Source organism: Salvelinus namaycush, chromosome 41 (genome assembly GCF_016432855.1).
Source record: "Salvelinus namaycush isolate Seneca chromosome 41, SaNama_1.0, whole genome shotgun sequence".
Taxonomy (NCBI): Eukaryota; Metazoa; Chordata; class Actinopteri; order Salmoniformes; family Salmonidae; genus Salvelinus; species Salvelinus namaycush.
This window is the reverse complement of record NC_052347.1, coordinates 15404645-15426199: the sequence shown is the minus strand read 5'-3', so window position 1 is coordinate 15426199 and position 21555 is coordinate 15404645. Positions and strand designations below refer to the sequence as shown.

The window sequence follows — 21555 nt, the reverse complement described above, 5'->3', positions numbered from 1 at the left end:
GAAGCTACCCCAAAGAAAATGGCGGCATATGCGTTTAACATTTTTCGACAGAACAACGATTTATCATCATAAATAGTTCTTACTATTAGCTGAACTGGCATCAGAATCTTGGGCAATGAATCCTTTCTCCGGTCTAATCGTCTTTTGGTCGAAAGATGTCCTCTTGTCCCGTCGAAATGGCCACTAACGTTCACCATGTACTAGAAAAGTGCCCAGCTCCTCGAAGTGCGTCACACAGAAATGCCATAAAATCGCCCTAAACGGATATAAATTGCTATAAAACGGTTTAAATTAACTTCTTATGGCTGCAAGGGGCAGCACATACAAACATACTTTACGATGATATTGTCACATGTATCAAATAAAATCAAAGCCGGAGATATTAGTCGTCCATAACGACAGCTTATCAGAAGGCAAATCCAGGTCCCTTCTTGCGCTCTCCAGAAAACAGGAAACTGGTGACATGTCATGCCAAGAGCTATTATTCGACCCCAGATCAAGTTACACACTCAATTTCTTCTCTCACTGCGTGTCGACATCTAGTGGAAGACGTATGAAGTGCATCTAAACTAATAAATATCAAGGACTTTAATAGGCAGGCCCTAGAACAGTGCATCGATTTCAGATTTTCCACTTCCTGTCAGGAAGTTTGCTGCAAAAGGAGTTCTGTTTTACTCACAGATATAATTCAAACGGTTTTAGAAACTAGAGAGTGTTTTCTATCCAATAGTAATAATAATATGCATATTGTACAAGCAATAATTGAGTACGAGGCCGTTTAAATTGGGCACGATTTTCCCCCAAAGTGAAAACAGCGCCCTCTGTCCTCAACAGGTTTAACCTCCTCCAATAAATCTTTCCCTGTGGTCGTGCTCTCCATTGACTGCTGTAATTTCAAAGTCTGGGGTTATGCCTAGTAAGAATATCAACAACTGCACTGTGTCACGTGCATCACTGCTCTCATCCAGGGCAAGGAGAAAAAGGTGAAATCCTTTACCTTGTCTTTCAACTGTTGTGCCATATTCTCTGCGATGTCCTCAACACACCGTGTCACTATTCGTCTTGACAGGGAAACATTTTCAAACAGCTCTTTATTGTCGTGGCAAAGTATTGCTGCAGAGTCAATTAAACATTCTTTAAAGAATTCACCCTCAGTGAATTTATTTTATTTTACCAGGCAGTTAAGAACAAATTCTTATTTACAATGAGGGCCTAGGAACAGTGGGTTCCTAAGCCGTCATTGTTCAGGGGCATAACAGATTTTTACCTGTTCAGCTTTACCTTGTCAGCCAACCTTTCGGTTACTGGCCCAACGTTGTAACCACCCCAGAATGGCTTGCCTTGTTTAGCAATTTTGTCAGACAGTACATAGCTAGCTCTTGCAATTCCGTTTGCTGAATGCAGTTTCGTGAAAAGTCCTTGCTGCTTTTGCAACTGAGAATGCAACTCTTTCGATGCACTTGCCCTCTGCTCAGAAAACATATTCCTATATTTCTCTACATGCTTCGTCTGGAAGTATCAGGACAAGTTGTAGTCTTTCAAGACAGCGATGCTCTCTTTGCACACTAAGCAAATAGCTTTCCCTGATACCTTAATAAAGAAATATTTAGACGTCCACTCTTGATGGAACACCCTACATTCATTGTCGACTTCAATTTTCTTTGATATCTTTGAAAAACATATTTTTTCACAATTTCTATCTAGCTACTATTTGTAACTGTGACGTGTGTGTCAGCCTGTCAGTCACTGTCTGTCCTCGTGTAGTTGTTATGTATACGTGCCTTCAAAATAAATGTCCCACAAGCGGTGGGAGTTAGATCATTGCACAGAGGCGAGTATTCATTGGGCTTTTAATTTGGATAACAAATCCGTTTTTCAAAACTTTACTATCGCAAATTCTTTAGGTGGTCTGAGCGTGATTGTGCGAGCCATATTGTATCAGGCCGGCCTTTGCCCTGGCCTGGTGTATCTGAAGCTGTATGTTCTGAGAGCAGAGGGCTCTGCTGTATAAATGTAAAACATACTTTTTTTTTGCAATGATCAATTACTGCCCCATTGAAAACATGTCCTGTGAATACTAGTCTACTATTCTTGTCAATCGTCGCCTTTATGTATGTACTATTCAATACATGTTAATTATTTCCTTGACAAATGGATGTCTATACAGTATATACCATTTCAATGAATACACAATTAAAATAATTATTATGAAGATGATCAATATTTAGAAAATCATCATGTTCCCCACAGTTCCTCCAGTCCTTGAGTCAGTTATGTGTGTGGTGAGTAGGGCCTGTAGGTTTTTCTGATTAAGTGACCTGATTAGGAAAAACAATGTTTTTTGCTGGTCTTGTCATGTGATAAAGGACAACTCCTGGCACTACTGATGAGCCATAAATTGACATCTGATCTCATTTATCAGCCCCTCCTCCATGACATCATGATGTAAATCCAGATCCCTCAGAGTTCATATATACTTATGTTCTGCTGCTGACTTGTTGTCTCTCCACCCTCAGTATGACGGGAAAACGACCTGTGAGTTCTGCAGTACTTAAATCAGCTGTTCTTGGTGAAATTAGTGAACATGGACAATTCGATTTTTTTATATCTTATCCTGCTTTCCTTCAGGTTTCAATGGCCAGAGTCTGGAATCCATTCCCTCCAGTTCAGTCCGGAAAAATCCTGGAGAAACTCTCAGTCTCTCCTGTAAGGGATCTGGGTAAACCTTTATTAGCTACAACACACATTGGTTTAGACAACCTGCAGGGAAAACATTGGAATGGATGGGTAACTCCGGATTAGGCCTAGGTAACCATGCTAAAAGCTTTGAAGGACGTATGGAAACAACTAAAGACAATTCCAACAGCATGATGACTCTGAAGCTGTCTGGTCTGAGAGCAGAGGACTCTGCTGTATATTACTGTGCAAGAGAGACACTGGTGTGAGTGAGTAGAGGATCTGTACAAAAACCCCTCAGAGAATCTAACTGGCAGCAGAGTCAACAGAGGGCAGTAGAGGATCAGTACAGCAGAGTAATGTCTACTGAAATGTAATATTCCCCTGAGAGCTACTTGTACATTAATACAAAGTACACATTTCCCTGAGGAGAGGTGTAGAAAAGAGAGGGAGAATTGCATTAAGCTGTGTTTAAGATGTCTAATCTGCCATTTAAATCATGATGAAGGCTTTTTATCATCCACCAAGGCTCCCCACAGTTCCTACAATTGTCAAGTCAGTCCATATGTCTGATGAATAGAGTCTGTCCAGCCCATGACAGACTCAGGACCCAGGTTTTTTTTCATATTCAAATTAGTATATTTTCTATTTATAGGGCTCATTTGAAAAAGAGACCTTGATCTCAACATGACTCCCTATCAAAACTAAAGGTTAAATAAACTCTTGGCCATACTGATGACTCATAAATTGACCTCTGACCTCATTCATCAGCCCCTCCCCCATGACATCATGATGTAAATCCAGATCCCTCAGAGTTCATATATACTTATCTTTTTCTTGGTTTGCCCCCTTTATCAACTGTTGTTTATGAGGAATGGCTAAACATTGATGTTAGTTTGTTATTAACTCAATTTTATTACCTGCCACTTCTATCTTAAATGAATATATATAAATACAGTGCCTTTGGAAAGTATTCAGACCCCTTGACTTTTTCACATTTTGTTACGTTACAGCCTTACTCTAAAATTGATTAATTTTTCTTTTCTTTTCTCAAACACACAATAAATACCCCACAATGACAGAGCAAAAACAGGTTTATAGACATTTTTGCAAATGTATTACAATTAAAAAACTGCAATATCACATTTACATAAGTATTCAGACCCTTTACTCAGTACTTTGTTGAAACACCTTTGGCAGTGATTCAGGCCAAAGAGTTCAATCTTGTTTCTCATGGTCTGAGAGTCTTTAGGTGCCTTTTGGCAAACTCCAAGCAGGCTGTCATGTGCCTTTTACTGAGAAGTGGCTTCCGTCTGGCCACCATAAATGCCTGATTGGTGGAGTGCTGTGGAGATGTTTGTGTTTCTGGAAGTTTCTTCCATCTCCACAGATTAACTCTAGAGCTCTGTCAGAGTGACCATCGAGTTCTTGGTAACCTCCTGACCAAGGCCTTTCTCCCCCAATTGCTCAGTTTGGCCGGGCGGCCAGCTCTAGGAAGAGTCTTGGTGGTTCAAAACTTCTTCCATTTAAGAATGATGGAGGCCACTGTGTTCTTGGGGACCTTCAATGCTGCAGAAATGTTTTGGTACCCTTCTCCAGATCTGTGCCTCGAAGGAATCCTGTCTTGGTGCACTACGGACAATTCCTTTGACGTCATGGCGTCATGGTTTTTGCTCTGACATGCACTGTTTACTGTGGGACCTTATATAGACAGATGTTTGACTTTCCAAATCATAATCAATCAATTTAATTTCCCACAGTTGGACTCCAATAAAGTTGTAGAAACATCTTAAGGATGATCCATTTAAACAGGATACACCGGAGCTCCATTTCGAATCTCGTACCAAAGGGTCTGAATACTTATGTAAATAAGGTATTTCTGTTTTTTATTTTTAAAACATCTGTAAAAATGTCAAACAACTGTTTTCACTTTGTCATTATAGGGTATTGTGTGTAGATTTCTGAGGAAATGTTTCTACTTAATCCATTTTAGAAAAAGGCTGTAACGTAACAAAATGTGGAAACAGTCAAGGGGGTCTGAATACTTTCCAAAGGCACTGTATGCACAACAAAAAAACTGGAGACCATTAACATGGTTGTGACTAGATAGCATAGCTATGACTGGAAGTTACTTTTCGTAGCAGGTTAGGAGAGCACTTTAGCTAAACCTGAACCTTTTCCTAACCCAATTATTCTAACATGCTGTGTAAATTATCCAAACCTGTAAAGAAAAAGTCACTTCCGTTCTTAGTTGTATACCACCTTAACATATTGACACTCCTGGAGTTATGATACAAACAATACTGTCAATGTAAAGCTAATTCTATCACAGTCATGTCTAACATTGTCTTCCGGTATAAGTATGTATTTTGACATGGACAACAGAGTATTTATAGCTTGCACAGTTGCAATATTCCCAGTATTTTAATCTACTGTATCTGCCCCTACATATGCAAATTTCACCTATCCCCTCTTCCTTTCCCTCTCTCTTTTTCCTCCTTATATAAACTCTCTGTATCTGAGAGTCCTGGAGAGTAGAGAAGAGCAGCTCCCACCAGTTCAGCTTCAACACAAACCATGTTCCCTGAAACTCTGCTGCTGCTACTGGCAGCTGCCTCCTGTGAGTTCCTGACTGTAGTCTGATCAGTATAACCTGTGTTGCTGTGACACTGATGTGACTCCTTGATTGATCTGACCTGTCATTCCTCTCCCTCCTCAGGTGTTCACTGTCAGATCGTACTCACACAGGCTGAACAGTCAGTCCAGGGGACCCCTGCAGGATCCCTCAAACTCACATGTGCCTGTAGTGGATTTACTCTAAGCAGCTACAGAATGCACTGGATCCGGCAAGCACCTGGACAGGGGTTACAATGGATTCTTCACTATTATACTAGCAGTAACAACGGTTATGCCCCGGTTCTGCAAGGCCGATTTACAGCATCGAAGGACAGCACTAATTTCTATCTGCATATGACTCAGCTGAAGCCAGAGGACTCTGCAGTGTATTACTGTGCTAGAGACTCACAATGGTAAAAGTAATGGGAGAAGCCGTACAAAAACCATCTGGTGGAGGAAGGACCTGAGAGTCCAAACACACAGACACACGTATGGTATGACCAATAGACCGTGACAAAGGGATACATGAGCCACAATTCTAATGATGTTTTTAAAGTGGAACTGACAGTGCTTTAGAAACATTAAATCTTATTAAAATATGTTCATATACAACACCAGGAAGAATATGACACCTTTTTTTCTGACAAGCAAGCACTTAGATATGGTCATTTTCAGGTTTTCATAAATTCATAGAATGTTTGGGAATTACGTATAGTAAGGCATTTGTGAAAATTCTATATCAATATAGAGTGGGAATGCAGCCTTACATTAGGACAATTAATAGACACTGCAGTAAATAAAACCGAATAAAAACCTCTGTCCTGTCCAGGACCGGAGTGCTCCATAGCCAATCAAAGCTAGAGTAGGTCTATATGCAAATGAGCAATTTGCCACATGGGCCTGCCATCATTCACATTTAACTGACAACTAAGCAGTGGCGTGCCGTGGGCCTGGGGCCTGGGCCTTCAGTGAGGTATTACACAGTCCCACCCGAATTAATCCACCGCATTATGATGCCATGGCTCTAGACACTATACATTTAGACAGAAACGCAGTATAACCAGGCGTTGCGTCACCTTGAAATTGACAAATTGACATTTGACAAAAACATGACACAATCAATGAGTCTTTTCAATATTTCCCTTCACCTTTTCATTGTGCAGCTCCGTTGCCCTGCGCGCGTGTTCTTTGAGCTGTAGATCCACTCCGGTGTCCCCAAAAGTTTTCAAAAGCACCATTGCTTGTTAGTGCCCAGCCGTATTTTAGTGTCTCGTTGCTGCCTTGGTTAGACAACTCAAGTTTGCAAAGCCAGTGTGGCTCCAAACACCAAATCGATCACTTGCAAATAATAGGCATTTCCAGCAGTACAGTTTGCAGTGCTTCTCGGAGCCAAGGAGCCATTGACAGCGCTCACCCCATTGACAGCGCTCGTAGTTGAAACTTTGAAAGTGGCGAGCGAACGAAGCCCTTTCCCGCCTGTGACAGGCTTTGTGGCGTCGGGCGACCTCTCCTTACAGTGTCTAACTTTTCTTGAAAAGTTCGTCTTGAGAATGGCGTTATAATTATATCCTCGACCAAATCGATATCTTCTCCTCCTTCCGCCATTGTGGGTTGAAAAAACAGCTTAGTAGTACGCAAATTATTTCGTTTATCAAATTCAGTTTCCTAGATCTCCATAGGACCTGCCTCTCAATATTGGTAATCCAATCAAAAGACGTGCACGGACTACGCCTGCTAGCTGGCTCCTGTGTAACACTGGAGCCAGCCAGCAGGCGTACAATAGCCAACTCTAAAGCTGATTGGTTGACACTAAATTTTCATTTCCATTCACTATAAGCGACAAGCGCCCGCACTGTTGATTCTGAAGGCCTGAGGGCAGATTTTAGACCCCTGGCAACACATGATGGCTGAATATGATTGGATAAAAGATCTAACATAAAGACAAGCCCTCCAAATCTCAACCTGGGGCTGGAAGCAGTGCAACCAAGAGGAAAGCTATGAAATGAAGAGTATAACTCTTACTCTGGGGAATAATTTAATACATATTTGTGGGAAAATATATTTAAAAAAAAATTATATTCTGATGATGTTTAGGCCAGCAGAGAAGGCCTTGCAGGCCCTGACGGCCCACCACTGCAACTAAGAGATATGTTAACTGTGGATAACAGTAGTTAGAGTTCAGCATAGCTAGCTAGCTAGCAAAGTGATTAACATTTCTTTCTAGCTAACCAAATGACACCTGCAGCTCAAGCTGTAGCCACTGAAAAACGAAGAAAGAAATAGTTGTTCACTCATCCACTCCTCCAATGACATGACATCCTCCAGAAGCTAACTAGATAATGTTAGGCTCCATGTTTTTAGCTTGCTAAATAAATAGCTAGATACGCTAGCATAGAGGTGTCAAACTCAATCAGCGCACGGGACATATTGAAAAAATAAATAATTTGCAGGCCAGATATAGCCTATTTGTTTTTACAAAAAACAAAAACTGCAACCCAAACTGGCCATTGTTTTAACTGAAAACATATGGCTTTTTATACTGTCCACTTATGGACATATGATGATGTATGTAGCATTTTAACATTAAAACAAAATAGATAAATAATATTTGTCCAGTCATTGCTGCTATGCTTGCAGATGTACATAACATTCTGTGACCCAAATCAAAAAGCATTTAATAACTCCAAAATAACAAAAACTTAGCTATAGGTTGTTTAACACTTAAACATAAAACATGTTTAAAAAAATGTGCACTGCATGGTTCACCAGTACGGTTTAATGCAGCGTTGCTGTATGGTGCACTCAAAATGTATTGTAGTTGAGTAGTCAGCGTATTGCTCAAATGTTGCTGTAATAGGTCTACATGTTTCTCTGCAGGTTTTGTTTTTTCGTTATTCATTGAAAAGCTTTAAAAACTGACTGCAACATTTTAGTAGCCTAGCTAATACTTTGGCATGTGTCTGTATACTTTCCCTCTGAGTTACCCGGATACTCGAAAGCAGCGCAATTGAAGTAGAATTCACTGATGCAAGCGCATCAGGCTGTAGTAGATGACTCAACTATTATCTCATTCATACTCGCTTGTGTATCCTATTTGGCCCGCAGGCCTTGTGTGACACATGCGCTAGCCTATTAGCCATGTTATGACTGACTTGCGATCCTTGCTTTTCTAGGTTGATTGTATTGACATTCCTTACTTACAGTCATCCGTTTTGTCCCAAAATTTTGAATAATTGAAACTGAAACAGTAGATCCCGAATGGGTGGAGGCAGCAAACAATGCACCAGGCCAGCTATAATTTACAACATGATAGGTTAATTACATTAATCATGCATTGAACTGCATCCATCTATTCTGCCAACAATGTCTTATACATTTTTTGTCAAATATAACCTATTTTTTAAAACCTCTTATAAAGTTGTTTTGAACCATAAACTGTGAATTTTATATTTTTGACTGATATTATGACTGTCTGTTTCATATCTGCAAAGTAGTTAAAATGCATGAGAACATGAGAACACCCAGCCTGAAGAGTGATGACACAGCACTGTATTACTGTGCCCGAAACACAAAGTGAGAGAGGGTGGTGAGAGAGCTATGCTAAAACCACTTCCCCATTCAGACCCTCCGATTAATGTTTTAGAAGGTCAATGTTCACAAGCACAACCATGGAAATACATTTTACAATGATCATCATTGTTATTTATTTTTTCAACATATTAGGATTACCAACAACGCAAGAAAATATCCATGTCATTTGTGTCCCAAAACTGAGGCCTTTTTTAACCATCTCCTAGAAGTGTAATGTCAAAACTGTCAAATTATCACATAATTTGCTAAAACTTCAGAAAAATGTGTTCCATTATTATAATTTAGTTGTTGTATTTTACCCTCTTTTTCTCCATATTTCAGTCTTGTCTCATAGCTGCAACTCCCCAACGGGATCGGGAGAGGCGAAGGTCAAGTCATGCATCCTCCGAAGCATGACCATGCAAACCTCACTCCTTATTAACACCCGCCCACTTAACCTGGAAGCCCCAATGTGTCTGAGGACAATCGAAGTCAGCCTGCAGGCACGCGGCACGCCACAAGGAGTCTCTAGAGTGTGATGAGCCAAGTAAAGCCCCCCTGGCCAAACCCTCCCCTAACCCGGACCAATTGTGCACAGCACTATGGGACTCGGGATCGAACCCGCGTCTGTAGTGATGCCTCAAGCACTGCGATGCAGTGCCTTAGACCGCTGCACCACTCGGGAGGACCATGTTCCATTAATTTAGCAGTTCATTTATACCTGCCTCTTTCTTATGCATGTATTACTTCTCTGGACTTTCTAAAGGGCTGCCCCCAGGTGGTGAAGGTAGGAAACAACATCTCCACCCCGCTGATCCTCAACACTGGGGTCCCAGAAGGGTGCGTTCTCAGCCCTCTCCTGTACTCCCTGTTCACCCATGACTGCGTGGCCGTCCACGCTTCCAACTCAATCACCAAGTTTGCAGACGACACTACAGTGGTAGGCCTGATTACCAACAACGACGAGACAGCCTACAGGGAGGAGGTGAGGGCCCTCAGAGTGTGGTGTCAGGAAAATAACCTCTCACTCAACGTCAACAAAACAAAGAAGACGATCGTGGACTACAGGAAACAGCAGAGGGAGCACCCCCCCATCCACATTGACAAACAGTAGTGGAGAAGGTGGAAAGTTAAAACATCTTACTGCTAGGCGTCCCTTCAGCGGGACACCTGTCGGCAACTTCCGGTGAAAATGGAGGGCGCGCTATTCAAATAAATAATCATAAAAATTATGGATATTCAATATTTAGGTACATACAAGTATCATATATCGGTTAAAACCTATTATAGCTAGGGGGCAGTATTTTTATGTTTAGAAAAATAACGTCCCCAAAGTAAACAGCCTATTTCTCAGGCCCAGATGTTAGAATATGCAAATAATTGGCAGATTAGGATAGAAAACACTTTAAAGTTTCCAAAACTGTCTAAATATTGTCTGTGAGTATAACAGAACTGATTTTGCAGGCGAAAACCTGAGGAGATCCAACCAGGAAGTGCCTCTTATTTTGAAAAATCCCTGTTCCATTGCCTGCCTTTCCTCCATTTAAAGGGATATCAACCAGATTCCTTTTCCTATGGCTTCCACAGGGTGTGAACAGTCTTTAGACATAGTTTTAAGCTTTTATTCGGAAAAATTTGCGAGATTTATCACATTGCGTCAGTGGACTGCCAGATGCCCTTCGATTAGATCATGCGCGCGACAGTGGTAGCTCGACATTTTCTTTCTCTCTTGTATTGAACAGTTTACCGTCCGGTTGAAATATTATCGATTACTTATGTTAAAATCAACCTAAGGATTGATTTAAAAAAACGTTTGACATGTTCCTACGAACTTTACGGATTCTATTTGGAATTTTCATCTGCCCGTCATGACCTGCACGAGCCTGTGGATTACTCAACATAACGCGCCAACCAAATGGAGGTTTTTGGATATAAAAATAATCTTTATCGAACAAAACAAACATTTATTGTGTAACTGGGAGTCTCGTGAGTGCAAACACCCGAAGATCATCAAAGGTAAGCGATTCATTTTATTGCTTTTCTGACTTTCGTGACCAAGCTACTTTGCTGCTAGCTGTTTGTAATGTTTTGTCTACTGATCGATGTCCTCATACAAACGCTTGGTTTGCTTTCGCTGTAAAGCTTATTTTCAAAATCTGACACACCAGGTGGATTAACAACAAGCTAAGCTGTGTTTTGGTATATTGCACTTGTGATTTCATGATATTTTAATTTTTTTGTAATTTACTTTGAATTTGGCGCTCTGCAATTCAGCGGATGTTGACGAAAATGATCCCGCTAAATGATCTGTGCGCCAAGAAGTTAACCTGTTAGTGAGTAGGGGGCGCTATTTTCACTTTGAGAAAAAATCGTGCCCAAATTAAACGGCCTCGTACTCTGTTCTAGATCATACAATATGCATATTATTATATTACTATTGGATAGAAAACACTCGGAAGTTTCTAAAACTGTTTGAATTATATCTGTGAGTAAAACAGAACTCATTTGGCAGCAAACTTCCATACAGGAAGTGAAAAATCTGAAAACGAGGCTCTGTGTCAGGGACTGTTTATTCAACTGGCTTTTATTTATGGATCTGAATGCACTTCATACGCCTTCCACTAGATGTCAACAGGCAATGGAAGGTTGAATGGGGTGTCTAGCTTGATCTGAGGCCGAACAAGAGCTTTTGGAGTGACAGGTCCGGTATTTTCTTTGTCTTGGACGGCGCGCGGGGGAGCTCGACATTGTCTTCTGAAAAGCATTCGGTATACACGGCGAATATCTCGGGCTCTGATTTTATTTGATACATATGATAATAACATCATAAAGTAGGTTTTTTCAACCGAGTTTTATCAGTTTATTCAACGTTTATTGGGACTTTTGGAGTTTTCCGTTCTTTCCGCCAAGAGAGGATGGGAATGTTAGAAACCTTGACTAGCATTGTGGCGCGAATTCGACAGAAGAAATGGACATTCTAAAACCAACAACGATTTATTCTGGACCAAGGACTCCTTGTACAACATTCTGATGGAAGCTCAGCAAAAGTAAGAAAACATTTATGATGTTATTTCGTATTTCTGTGTAATATGTTGATGCCTATTCTCCGCCGTGTTGGTGAGCGCTGTCTCACAATAACCCAAGCTGTATGTTGTGGTAAAGTTATTTTAAAAAATCTAACACAGCGGTTGCATTAACATTTTCTCAATAGGGGGTGCTGTTTGCACTCTGTAAAAATTTTGTTCCCAAATTAAACTGCCTCGTACTCAATTCTTGCTCGTACAATATGCATATTATTATTACTATTGGATAGAAAACACTCTCTAGTTTCTAAAACCGTTTGAATTATATCTGTGAGTAAAACAGAACTCGAGTTGGAGCAATTTTCCTATGGGGAAGTGAGAAATCTGAAATCTGCAGGCTGTTCTGAGGTCAGTTTATTAATTTGCATGTCTTCTATTGGTTGAGATGCACTGCATACACCTTCCCCTGGTTGTTAGCGAATAGGGAGAGTTGAAATGGAGTCTCTACGTAGGTCCCAAAGTTGATAAATTGATTGGAATCGAGGTGTCCACCCTTTTGGATCTTCGCGCTGACGCAGAAAGGGTCTTGGAATGTCTTTTTAGAAGCTCTGGTTTTAGAAACTAGATATATCCGGCTCTGTTTTTATTCGATATAGGCTTTAAAGACATCATAATCTTGTTATTTTAAACCGATTTATATCAGTTTATGTCAGTATATTGCGATTTTCGGGCATTTCATTTTCTGACGTTGTATTGAGTTGGGTATCTCTCTCTCGAATGCCATTGTGTACTGCTAATTGCAACGTGGAAGGAAACATTCTCCAACCCAGCAACGATTCTTTTGGCCACTGGACACCTTTCCCAAGATTCTGATGGGAGTTCAGCTAATAGTAAGTACTATTTATGCTGATAATTCGTTGTTCTGTTGAAAAAGTAAAATGCATAAGACGCCATTATTTGCCGTGTAGCCTTGCGTTATCGCAGCCTGTATTGCACCCTGTATTGCGCAGTAAGGTTAATTTTAAAAATGTAATTCAGCGATTGCATTAAAACCTGATGAGGACAGGGGGTGCTGTTTTCACTTTTGGGGAAAAACGTCTCCAATTTAAACGGCCTCGTACTCAATTCTTGCTCGTACAATATGCATATTATTATTACTATTGGATAGAAAACACTCTCTAGTTTCTAAAACCGTTTGAATTTTGTCTGTGGGTAAAACAGAACTCATTTGGCAGCACACTTTGTGACCAGGAAGTGGAAAGTCTGAAATCTATGTTCTGTTCAAGTGACTGCCTATAAATGGGCATGATAGGTATGGCTATACGTGCACGTCATACACCTTCACCCGGATGTCAAGAGGAAGTGAGAGGAAAAATGAGTTGATTATCTCTGTCTGACGTTGAATAAGCCTTCTTGGAACAACGTGTCCCCCATTTTCTGTTTTCTGCAAGGCGCGTGTTGGGACCTGTTATTGCCTACTGGAAACCAGTCGTTATGGGCGAATATGATCTCTGGCTTTGATTTTATTTGATACATGTTACAATATCATCCTAAAGTATGTTTTTTCAATATAGTTTCATTAGATTATTGAAATTTATTCGGGACGTTAGTTGTGTTGCGTTGTTTGACTTTGTTGACGTTGGAGAGCTTAGCGCCGCATGGCCAGTGTGCTTGCTAATTCAAGAGGGAAAAAGAACGTTCTGAATCCAAACAAAGACGCTTCTGGACAAAGGACCAAAGGTACAACATTCTGATAGAAGATCAGCAAAAGTAGGAACCATTTTGTGATGCTATTTCATATATCTGTCGAACTGTGTACTAGTAGCTTTGCGCTCAGGTTTTGGTTATTCCCTTACCATAACTAAGTCTTATGTCGTAATGAAGATATTTTTAGAATTCTAACACTGCGATTGCATTAAGAACTAATGGATCTATCGTTTCCTATACAACATGTATTTTTTTGTAATGTTTATGAATAGCTATTTGGTCAGAATAGGTGAGAGTCTAATAGAAATATCCGCACATTCTGGGGAAAAGATGCTACGTTAGCACGTTATGCTACGTTATGCTACGTTGTATAACCACGGATTTCAGCTCTAAATATGCACATTTTCGAACAAAACATAAGTGTATGTATAACCTGATGTTATAGGACTGTCATCTGAGGAAGGTTTATGAAGGTTAGTGAAATTTAATATCTTTTGCTGGTTTATTCGCTAACGCTAACGTGCCTATTGCTATCGCTAACGTGCCTTGATGAATGAATGCGGTAGTGTGGTAGGCTATTGTAGTAAGCTAATATAATGCTATATTATGTTTTCGCTGTAAAACACTTACAAAATCGGAAATATTGTCTGTATACACAAGATCTTTGTCTTTCATTTGCTATACACCATGTATTTTTCAGAAATGTTTTATGATGAGTATTTCGGTATGTCACGTTGGTGTCTGTAATTATTCTGGCTGCTTTCGGTGCAATTTCTGATTGTAGCCGCAATGTAAACTATGATTTATACCTGAAATATGCACATTTTTCGAACATAACATAGATTTATTGTATAACATGTTATAAGACTGTCATCTGATGAAGTTGTTTCTTGGTTTCTTTGGTTTGTTCTAGGTTAGTTTGGTTGATTTTGTGCATGCTACCTGTGCTGTGAAAAATGTCTGTGCTTTTTTCTATTTGTTGGTGAGCTAACATAAATATATATTGTGTTTTCCCTGTAAAACATTAAAAAAATCGGACATGTTGGCTGGATTCACACGATGTGTATCTTTCATTAGCTGTATTGGACTTGTTAATGTGTGAAAGTTAAATATTTCAAAAAAATATTTTTTGAATTTCGCGCTCTGCCTTTTCAGTGGAATGTGGGAGGAGTTCCGCTAGCGGAACCCCGGGGCTAGACAGGTTAAGAACTAATTTGTCTTTCAATTGCTGTCCACCCTGTATTTTTTAGTCAAGTTTATGATTATTTATTGATTAGACTAGGTGACTCTCCAAGATGGCGCCCGAAATTTTCTGGGCAGCTTGGCAACTTTTCTCATTGTATAAGCACGATTTGTGCCGCTAAATATGCACATTTTCGAACAAACTCTATATGCATTGTGTAATATGATGTTACAGGACTGTCATCTGAAGAATTCTGAGAAGGTTAGTGAAAATTCATATATTTTGGTGGTGAATACGTTATCGCTATGTTTGGCTGGAATCAATGCTGTTGTTTGGTTTGCTACTGTGCTAAGCTAATATAACGCTATATTGTGTTTTCGCTGTAAAACACTTAGAAAATCTGAAATATTGTCTGGATTCACAAGATCTGTGTCTTTCAATTGCTGTACGCTGTGTATTTTTAAGAAATGTTTTATGATGAGTAATTAGGTAATACACGTTGCTCTCTGTAGTTATTCTAGTCGAGTTGTGATGGTGGCTGCAATGGTAAACTATGATTTATACCTGAAATATGCACATTTTTCTAACAAAACATATGCTATACAATAAATATGTTATCAGACTGTCATCTGATGAATTTGTTTCTTGGTTAGTGGCTATTTATATCTTTATTTGGTCGAATTTGTGATAGCTACTGATGGAGTCAAAAACTGGTGGAGTAAAAAAAAATGGTGTCTTTTGCTAACGTGGTTAGCTAATAGATTTACATATTGTGTCTTCCCTGTAAAACATTTTAAAAATCAGAAATGATGGCTTGATTACCAAGATGTTTATCTTTCATCTGGTGTCTTGGACTTGTGATTTAATGATATTTAGATGCTACTATTTACTTGTGACGCTATGCTAGCCTATGCTAGTCAGCTTTTTTACTGGTGGGGGTGCTCCCGGACCCGGGTTTCTGAGGAAGTAGAGGTTAACATCACTAGGGTAGGGGGCAGCATTCGGAACTTTGGATGAAAAGCGTGCCCAAAGTAAACTGCCTGCTACTCAGGTCCAGAAGCTAGTATATGCATATAATAGATGGTAGATTTGGATAGAAAACACTCTAAAGTTTCCAAAACTGTTAAAATAATGTCTGTGAGTATTTCCTAACTGATATGGTGGGCGAAAACCTGAGGAAAATCCATCCAAAAAGTGCCTTTATTTTGAAATGCCTGTTTTTCCATTGAAAGCCTATCCACCATACAAAGACATATGACCTAGTTCACAATCCCTATGGCTTCCACAACATGTGGCCAGTCTTTAGGCATTGTTTCAGGCTTTTACTCTGAAAAATGAAAAAAATAAAATAATAATCTAGACATGAGTCCAGCGCATGACCGGGAGTGCGTCTTCCTTGTTTTTCCTTTTCTATTGACGAAGCTATTGTCCGGTTGAAATATGATCGATTATTTATGACAAAAACAATCTGAGGATTGATTATAAACATCGTTTGACATGTTTCTACGAACTTTATGGTACTTTTTAGATTTTTCGTCTGTCTGTTGTGACCGCTCATTGTTCCAATGGATTACTGAAAAAAACGCACCAATGAAACGGAGGTTTTTGAATATAAAGAGGGACATTATCGAACAAAACAAACATTTATTGTGTAACATGGAGTCTTGGGAGTGCAATCATATGAAGATCATCAAAGGTAAGTAATACATTTTATCGCTATTTCTGACTTTTGTTACTCGTCTTCTTGGCTGCTAACTGTTTGTAATGATTTATCTGCTGGGCGCTGTTCTCAGATAATCGCATGGTTTGTTTTCACCGTAAAGCCTTTTTGAATTCTGACACAGCGGTTGGATTAACAAGAAGTTTATCTTTAAACCGATGTATAACACTTGTATGTTTCATGAATTTTTATAATGAGTATTTCTGTTTTTGAATTTGGCGCTCTGCAATTTCACTGGATGTTGGACAAGTGGGATGGTAGCGTCCCACACCCCCTAGAGGTTAAACAAAAGCTATTCTACCAACATTTCTGAAAATGGACAGCTTTTTGGAATGAAACTGTACAAAAATTTACTTTTGGATACCAGATGAAAGTCATTCATGTAAACTAAAATCAGGGATGGACCAAGGATACACCCTTGAGAAACCCCCAAAATGTAATTATGTTCTGATTTAGAGCTGTTCAGTGATTACTATAACAAAGGAAGTGATAATAGTAATAATATACTGCACATAATATTATGTATTTTAAAGAAATTGACAATCCAATCCAAGTTCATTTTGACTGTTCATAATGCAGGTCAACCCAGTTAATAACAGTCTTATCCTTTTATACCAACTCTACATGCAAAGGAGCCTAACACACCACCCCTCTCTGTAAAAAGTGGACTGTCTGTCTCAGAGTCAGTTGGAGTAGAGAAGAACAGCGCCCACCAGTTCAGCTTCAGCACAAACCATGTTCCCTGCATCTCTGCTGCTGCTCCTGCTGGCAGCTGCCTCCTGTGAGTCTCTCAAGATTTCGGGGAAGGAATGGGTTGAGGCTCAAGAAAATATTATTTTAACAATATCCTTAACAGTCACACTGAGCTACACTATGTAGCATATGACTAATTACGTTTTTTTCCCCTTAGATGTGTGTTGTGGCGGTCTTGAACTCAGTCAGCCAAGTTTAATGGTTGCCTGGAGAGTCTCCGATCATCACCTGTAAGGTCTCTGGGTATTCTGTTAGTGATAGCAGCATAAGCTTTCCCACAGGTTGGGTTCGAAAGCCTGCAGGGAAAGCAATGGAGTGGATTTCCCATATATGGGATAATGGACATATCTACAAAACTGATTCACTGAAAAACATGTTCAGCATTTCAAGAGATCCCTCCAGCAACTCTGTGTCTTTAAAAAGGCAGAGCCTGCAACCTGAAGACACAGCTGTGTATTACTGTGCTCGCTACCCTCCACAGTGATACAAATGAGAACCAGATCTGAACAATTACCCAGATACCCATGTGAGAATGATGCAAGCACAACATAATATAAATGTATCTCCACACCAAGATATCAACATATTTAAGATTAATGCTCAGTCTCAAAAACAGTTAAATTATAATTTGATAAATGAACATTACAAAAATTGTTAAAACCATACATCATTAAAAGCTGTAAATAAACGTAAACCCAAATAAACATTTAGAACTTTTGTTTCCGATCTTTAACACAGCATACTAAAGCCATTACATCTTGTCAACACATCTCATGAGTAAAATCTGAACTGCAGAGAGCAGAATAAATGACAGAGAGTAGAGAGAATCAAGGAATAGAGCAGAAGATTTCTCCCACTCAGTCTGTATTTAAACCTCTAGAGGGCGGTCTATGCAAAGTCTCCCTCCCCTTCATCCCTTTATAATAATACACTCATCTCTGGCCTTCTCATTATAGGCAGCTTGGACTGACATTACAAGTCCTGTACTAACTAATACTGAACAATGGAGCTTCTGACTGTCTGGAGTTTAATTGTCATGGTGATGTCCATACACAGTAAGTAAAGCATTACATGACTGAAGAATGTATGAGTATCATGGTTAAACTCAACATGTATGTAAATACCAGATCTTCAACTGAGTGTCAACATTTTTGTTTTGCAGGTGTTTGCTGTGATGAGATGGATCAGTCTCCTTCTCAGGTGAAAAGACCTGGAGACATGTTTAAATTGTCATGTAAAATCTCTGGGTTTGATATGACAAGCTACTACATGAGCTGGATAAGGCAGAAACCAGGCAAAGCTCTGGAGTGGATTGGGAGCATTGACTCTGGTTCAACAGATGCTCCAGACTACTCAGACTCCCTGCAAGGCCAGTTCATCCTGACTGAGGACGTCTCCACAAGCACCCAGTTCTTAGAGGCCAATAGTCTGAGATCAGAGGACTCTGCTGTTTATTATTGTGCTCGACAGACACACTGACTGAAGCTGGTGAAGCAGCTGTACAAAAACCCCGTCTAACAACATGGCTAACTGGTGTACTACTTCCTCTCTTTGTGTCACACCATAATAATACTAAGTATCATGACTGTAAACAATACAGCAATATCACAAAGCACTACACAATAAAAGACTCAAGACTCTAACATTCAAACTACACAAAAATCCGATCTCTTGCCCAGTCTTTCTTCAAGTTTGAAATGCTCTCATTTCATCAACAGGTGTTCAGGGTCAGACACTGACTGAGTCTGGACCAGTAGTTAAAAATACAATAGCTACTGGATGGCTTGGACCAGACAGGCTCCTGGGAAAGGACTGGAGTGGGTTGCAACTATTACCTATGACAGCAGAAGCACTTTCTACCCCCAGTCTGTTCAGGGTCGGTTCATCATCTCCAGAGACAATAGCATGAAACAGGTGTATCTCCAGATGAACAGCCTGAAGACTGAAGACTGTGCTGTTTAATTTTGTGCCAGAGACACAGTGACACAGGAGGCTGCAGGGCTGTACAACAACTGATCAAGCACTTCTCTCTCTGGCAAAGTCAAATGGGGTGTGAGACTGACAATAAACGGAGGATCCAGCATAAGTTCCAAGTTAATTTCAAAGCATATCATTCCTCATCAAGGTTAAGGCAGCTTAATCCACTCCTCTGGCCATTTTGATCTGTAAACATCATCTTCATTACATTCACCTGTACATCATCCTAAGGTAGGTATTAATGGTAGGTATTAATTAATGTCCTCATTGAGTATAATGAAATATAAAAGAAGAATTTTGATAGCAGACTTTTACTGTTATATAAAAAGAGTAATAGACCATGTATATACTGTATCTTTGGGGACACCAACAGTTAGATTATCACCATCTGTGACTTTTGTGTAGTTCTCCAAAGCATTATAATATTAATTATAATAACATACTGTAAACAATGAGCAGAACAGAACCATTCATAATCATTATGAATGGTTTAACCTTTAACTGGGAGAGCCATGAGACGGCGGACAATTGGCCCAGCGTCGTCCGTGTTAGAGGAGGGTTTGGCCGGCTGGGATATCCTTGTCCCATCGCGCTCTAGCGACTTCTTGTGGCGGGCCGGGCGCATGCACGCACCCTAACTTTGGGCTCCAGCTGTACAGTGTTTCCTCCGAAACATTGGTGAGGCTGGCTTCCGGTGTTAAACCATTCATAATGATTCTGACTAAATAACAACTATTAAAGGTTAAACCATTCATAATGATGCTGACTAAATAACTATTAAAGGTTAAACCATTCATAATGATAATGACTAAATAACAACTATTAAAGATTAAACCATTCATAATGATGCTGACTAAATAACAACTATTAATAAAGGTTAAACCATTCACACTAATGCTGACCAAATAGCTATTATTTTGAGTGAGTTGAAATGAAAACATTATAAACCTTACTATAAGAACATGTACATGTTTGTTACAATTATAAAGCATTGTACCTGCAAGATTTAGGTAACATTTTGTAATTCTAAAGAATAATTTAAAACTTCTCTTGGGTAGGGGGCAGCATTCGGAATTTTGGATGAAAAGCATGCCCAAATTAAACTGCCAGCTACTCATCCCCAGAAGATAAGATATGCATATTATTAGTCGACTTGGATAGAAAACATTCTGAAGTTTCTAAAACTGTTTGAATCATGTCTGTGAGTATAACATAACTTATTTAGCAGGCGAAAGCCCGAGGATAAACCATTCAGATTTTTTTGTTGTTGAGGTCACTCTCTTTTCAATGAGATTTCATTGGGAAACCATATTTCTAAGGGACCTTCTTGCAGTTCCTACCGCTTCCACTGGATGTCAACAGTCTTTAGAAATTGGTTGAGGTTATTCCTTTGTGTAATGAAGAAGTACGGCCATTTGATCTAGGGTCACTGGAAGTGTCCTGTTAGATAGAAGCGCGTGACCAGAAAGCTAGCTACAGTTGGTTTTAATCCTGTATCGAACACAGATCATCCCGTCTTCAATTGTATCGATTATTTACGTTAAGAAATACCTAAAGTTGTATTACAAAAGTAGTTTGAATTTTTTTGGCAAAGTTACAGGTAACCTTTGAGATATTTTGTAGTCACGTTTCACATTTTGGAACCGGTGTTTTTCTGGATCAAACGTGCCAAATAAATGGACATTTTGGATATATATCGACGGAATTAATCGGACAAAAGGACCATTTGTGATGTTTATGGGACATATTGGAGTGCCAAAAACAGAAGCTCGTCAAAGGTAAGGCATGAATTATATTTTTATTTCTGCGTTTTGTGTCACGCCTGCAGGGTTCAAATATGCTTCTCTCTTTGTTTACTATGGTGCTATCCTCAGATAATAGCCTAGTTTGCTTTCGCCGAAAAGCCTATTTGAATTCTGACATGTTGGCTGGATTCACAACCAGTGTAGCTTTAATTTGGTATCTTTCATGTGTGATTTAATGAAAGTTAGATTTTTATAGTAATTTTTATAGAAATTAATTTGAATTTGTCGCTCTGCATTTTCTCTGCCTTTTTGCCAAGTGAAACAGTAGCGACCCGCCTAAACTCAGATTTTTGGATATAAATATGAACTTTACCGAACAAAACATACATGTATTGTGTAACATGAAGTCCTATGAGTGTCATCTGATGAAGATCATCAGATGACACTCAATTAATTTTATCTCTATTTCTGCTTTTTGTTGCTGCTCTCTTTGGCTGGAAAAATGGCTGTCTTTTTCTATGACTTGGCTCTAACCTAACAAAATCGTTTGGTGTGCTTTCGTCGTAAAACCTTTTTGAAATCGGA

At 39.5% G+C, this 21555-nt stretch overlaps 1 protein-coding gene and 1 gene segment (V, D, J or C); one reads left to right on the top strand and one right to left on the bottom strand.

The window, feature by feature from the left end:
- Positions 1 to 21555, bottom strand: part of LOC120034204 (immunoglobulin gamma-1 heavy chain-like) — a 596842-nt gene that overhangs the window by 160961 nt on the left and 414326 nt on the right. The window lies entirely within an intron of this gene.
- Positions 5221 to 5709, top strand: LOC120034206. The segment is given in 2 exon segments: positions 5221 to 5296; positions 5396 to 5709. Coding segments are annotated over 2 exon segments (357 nt in total).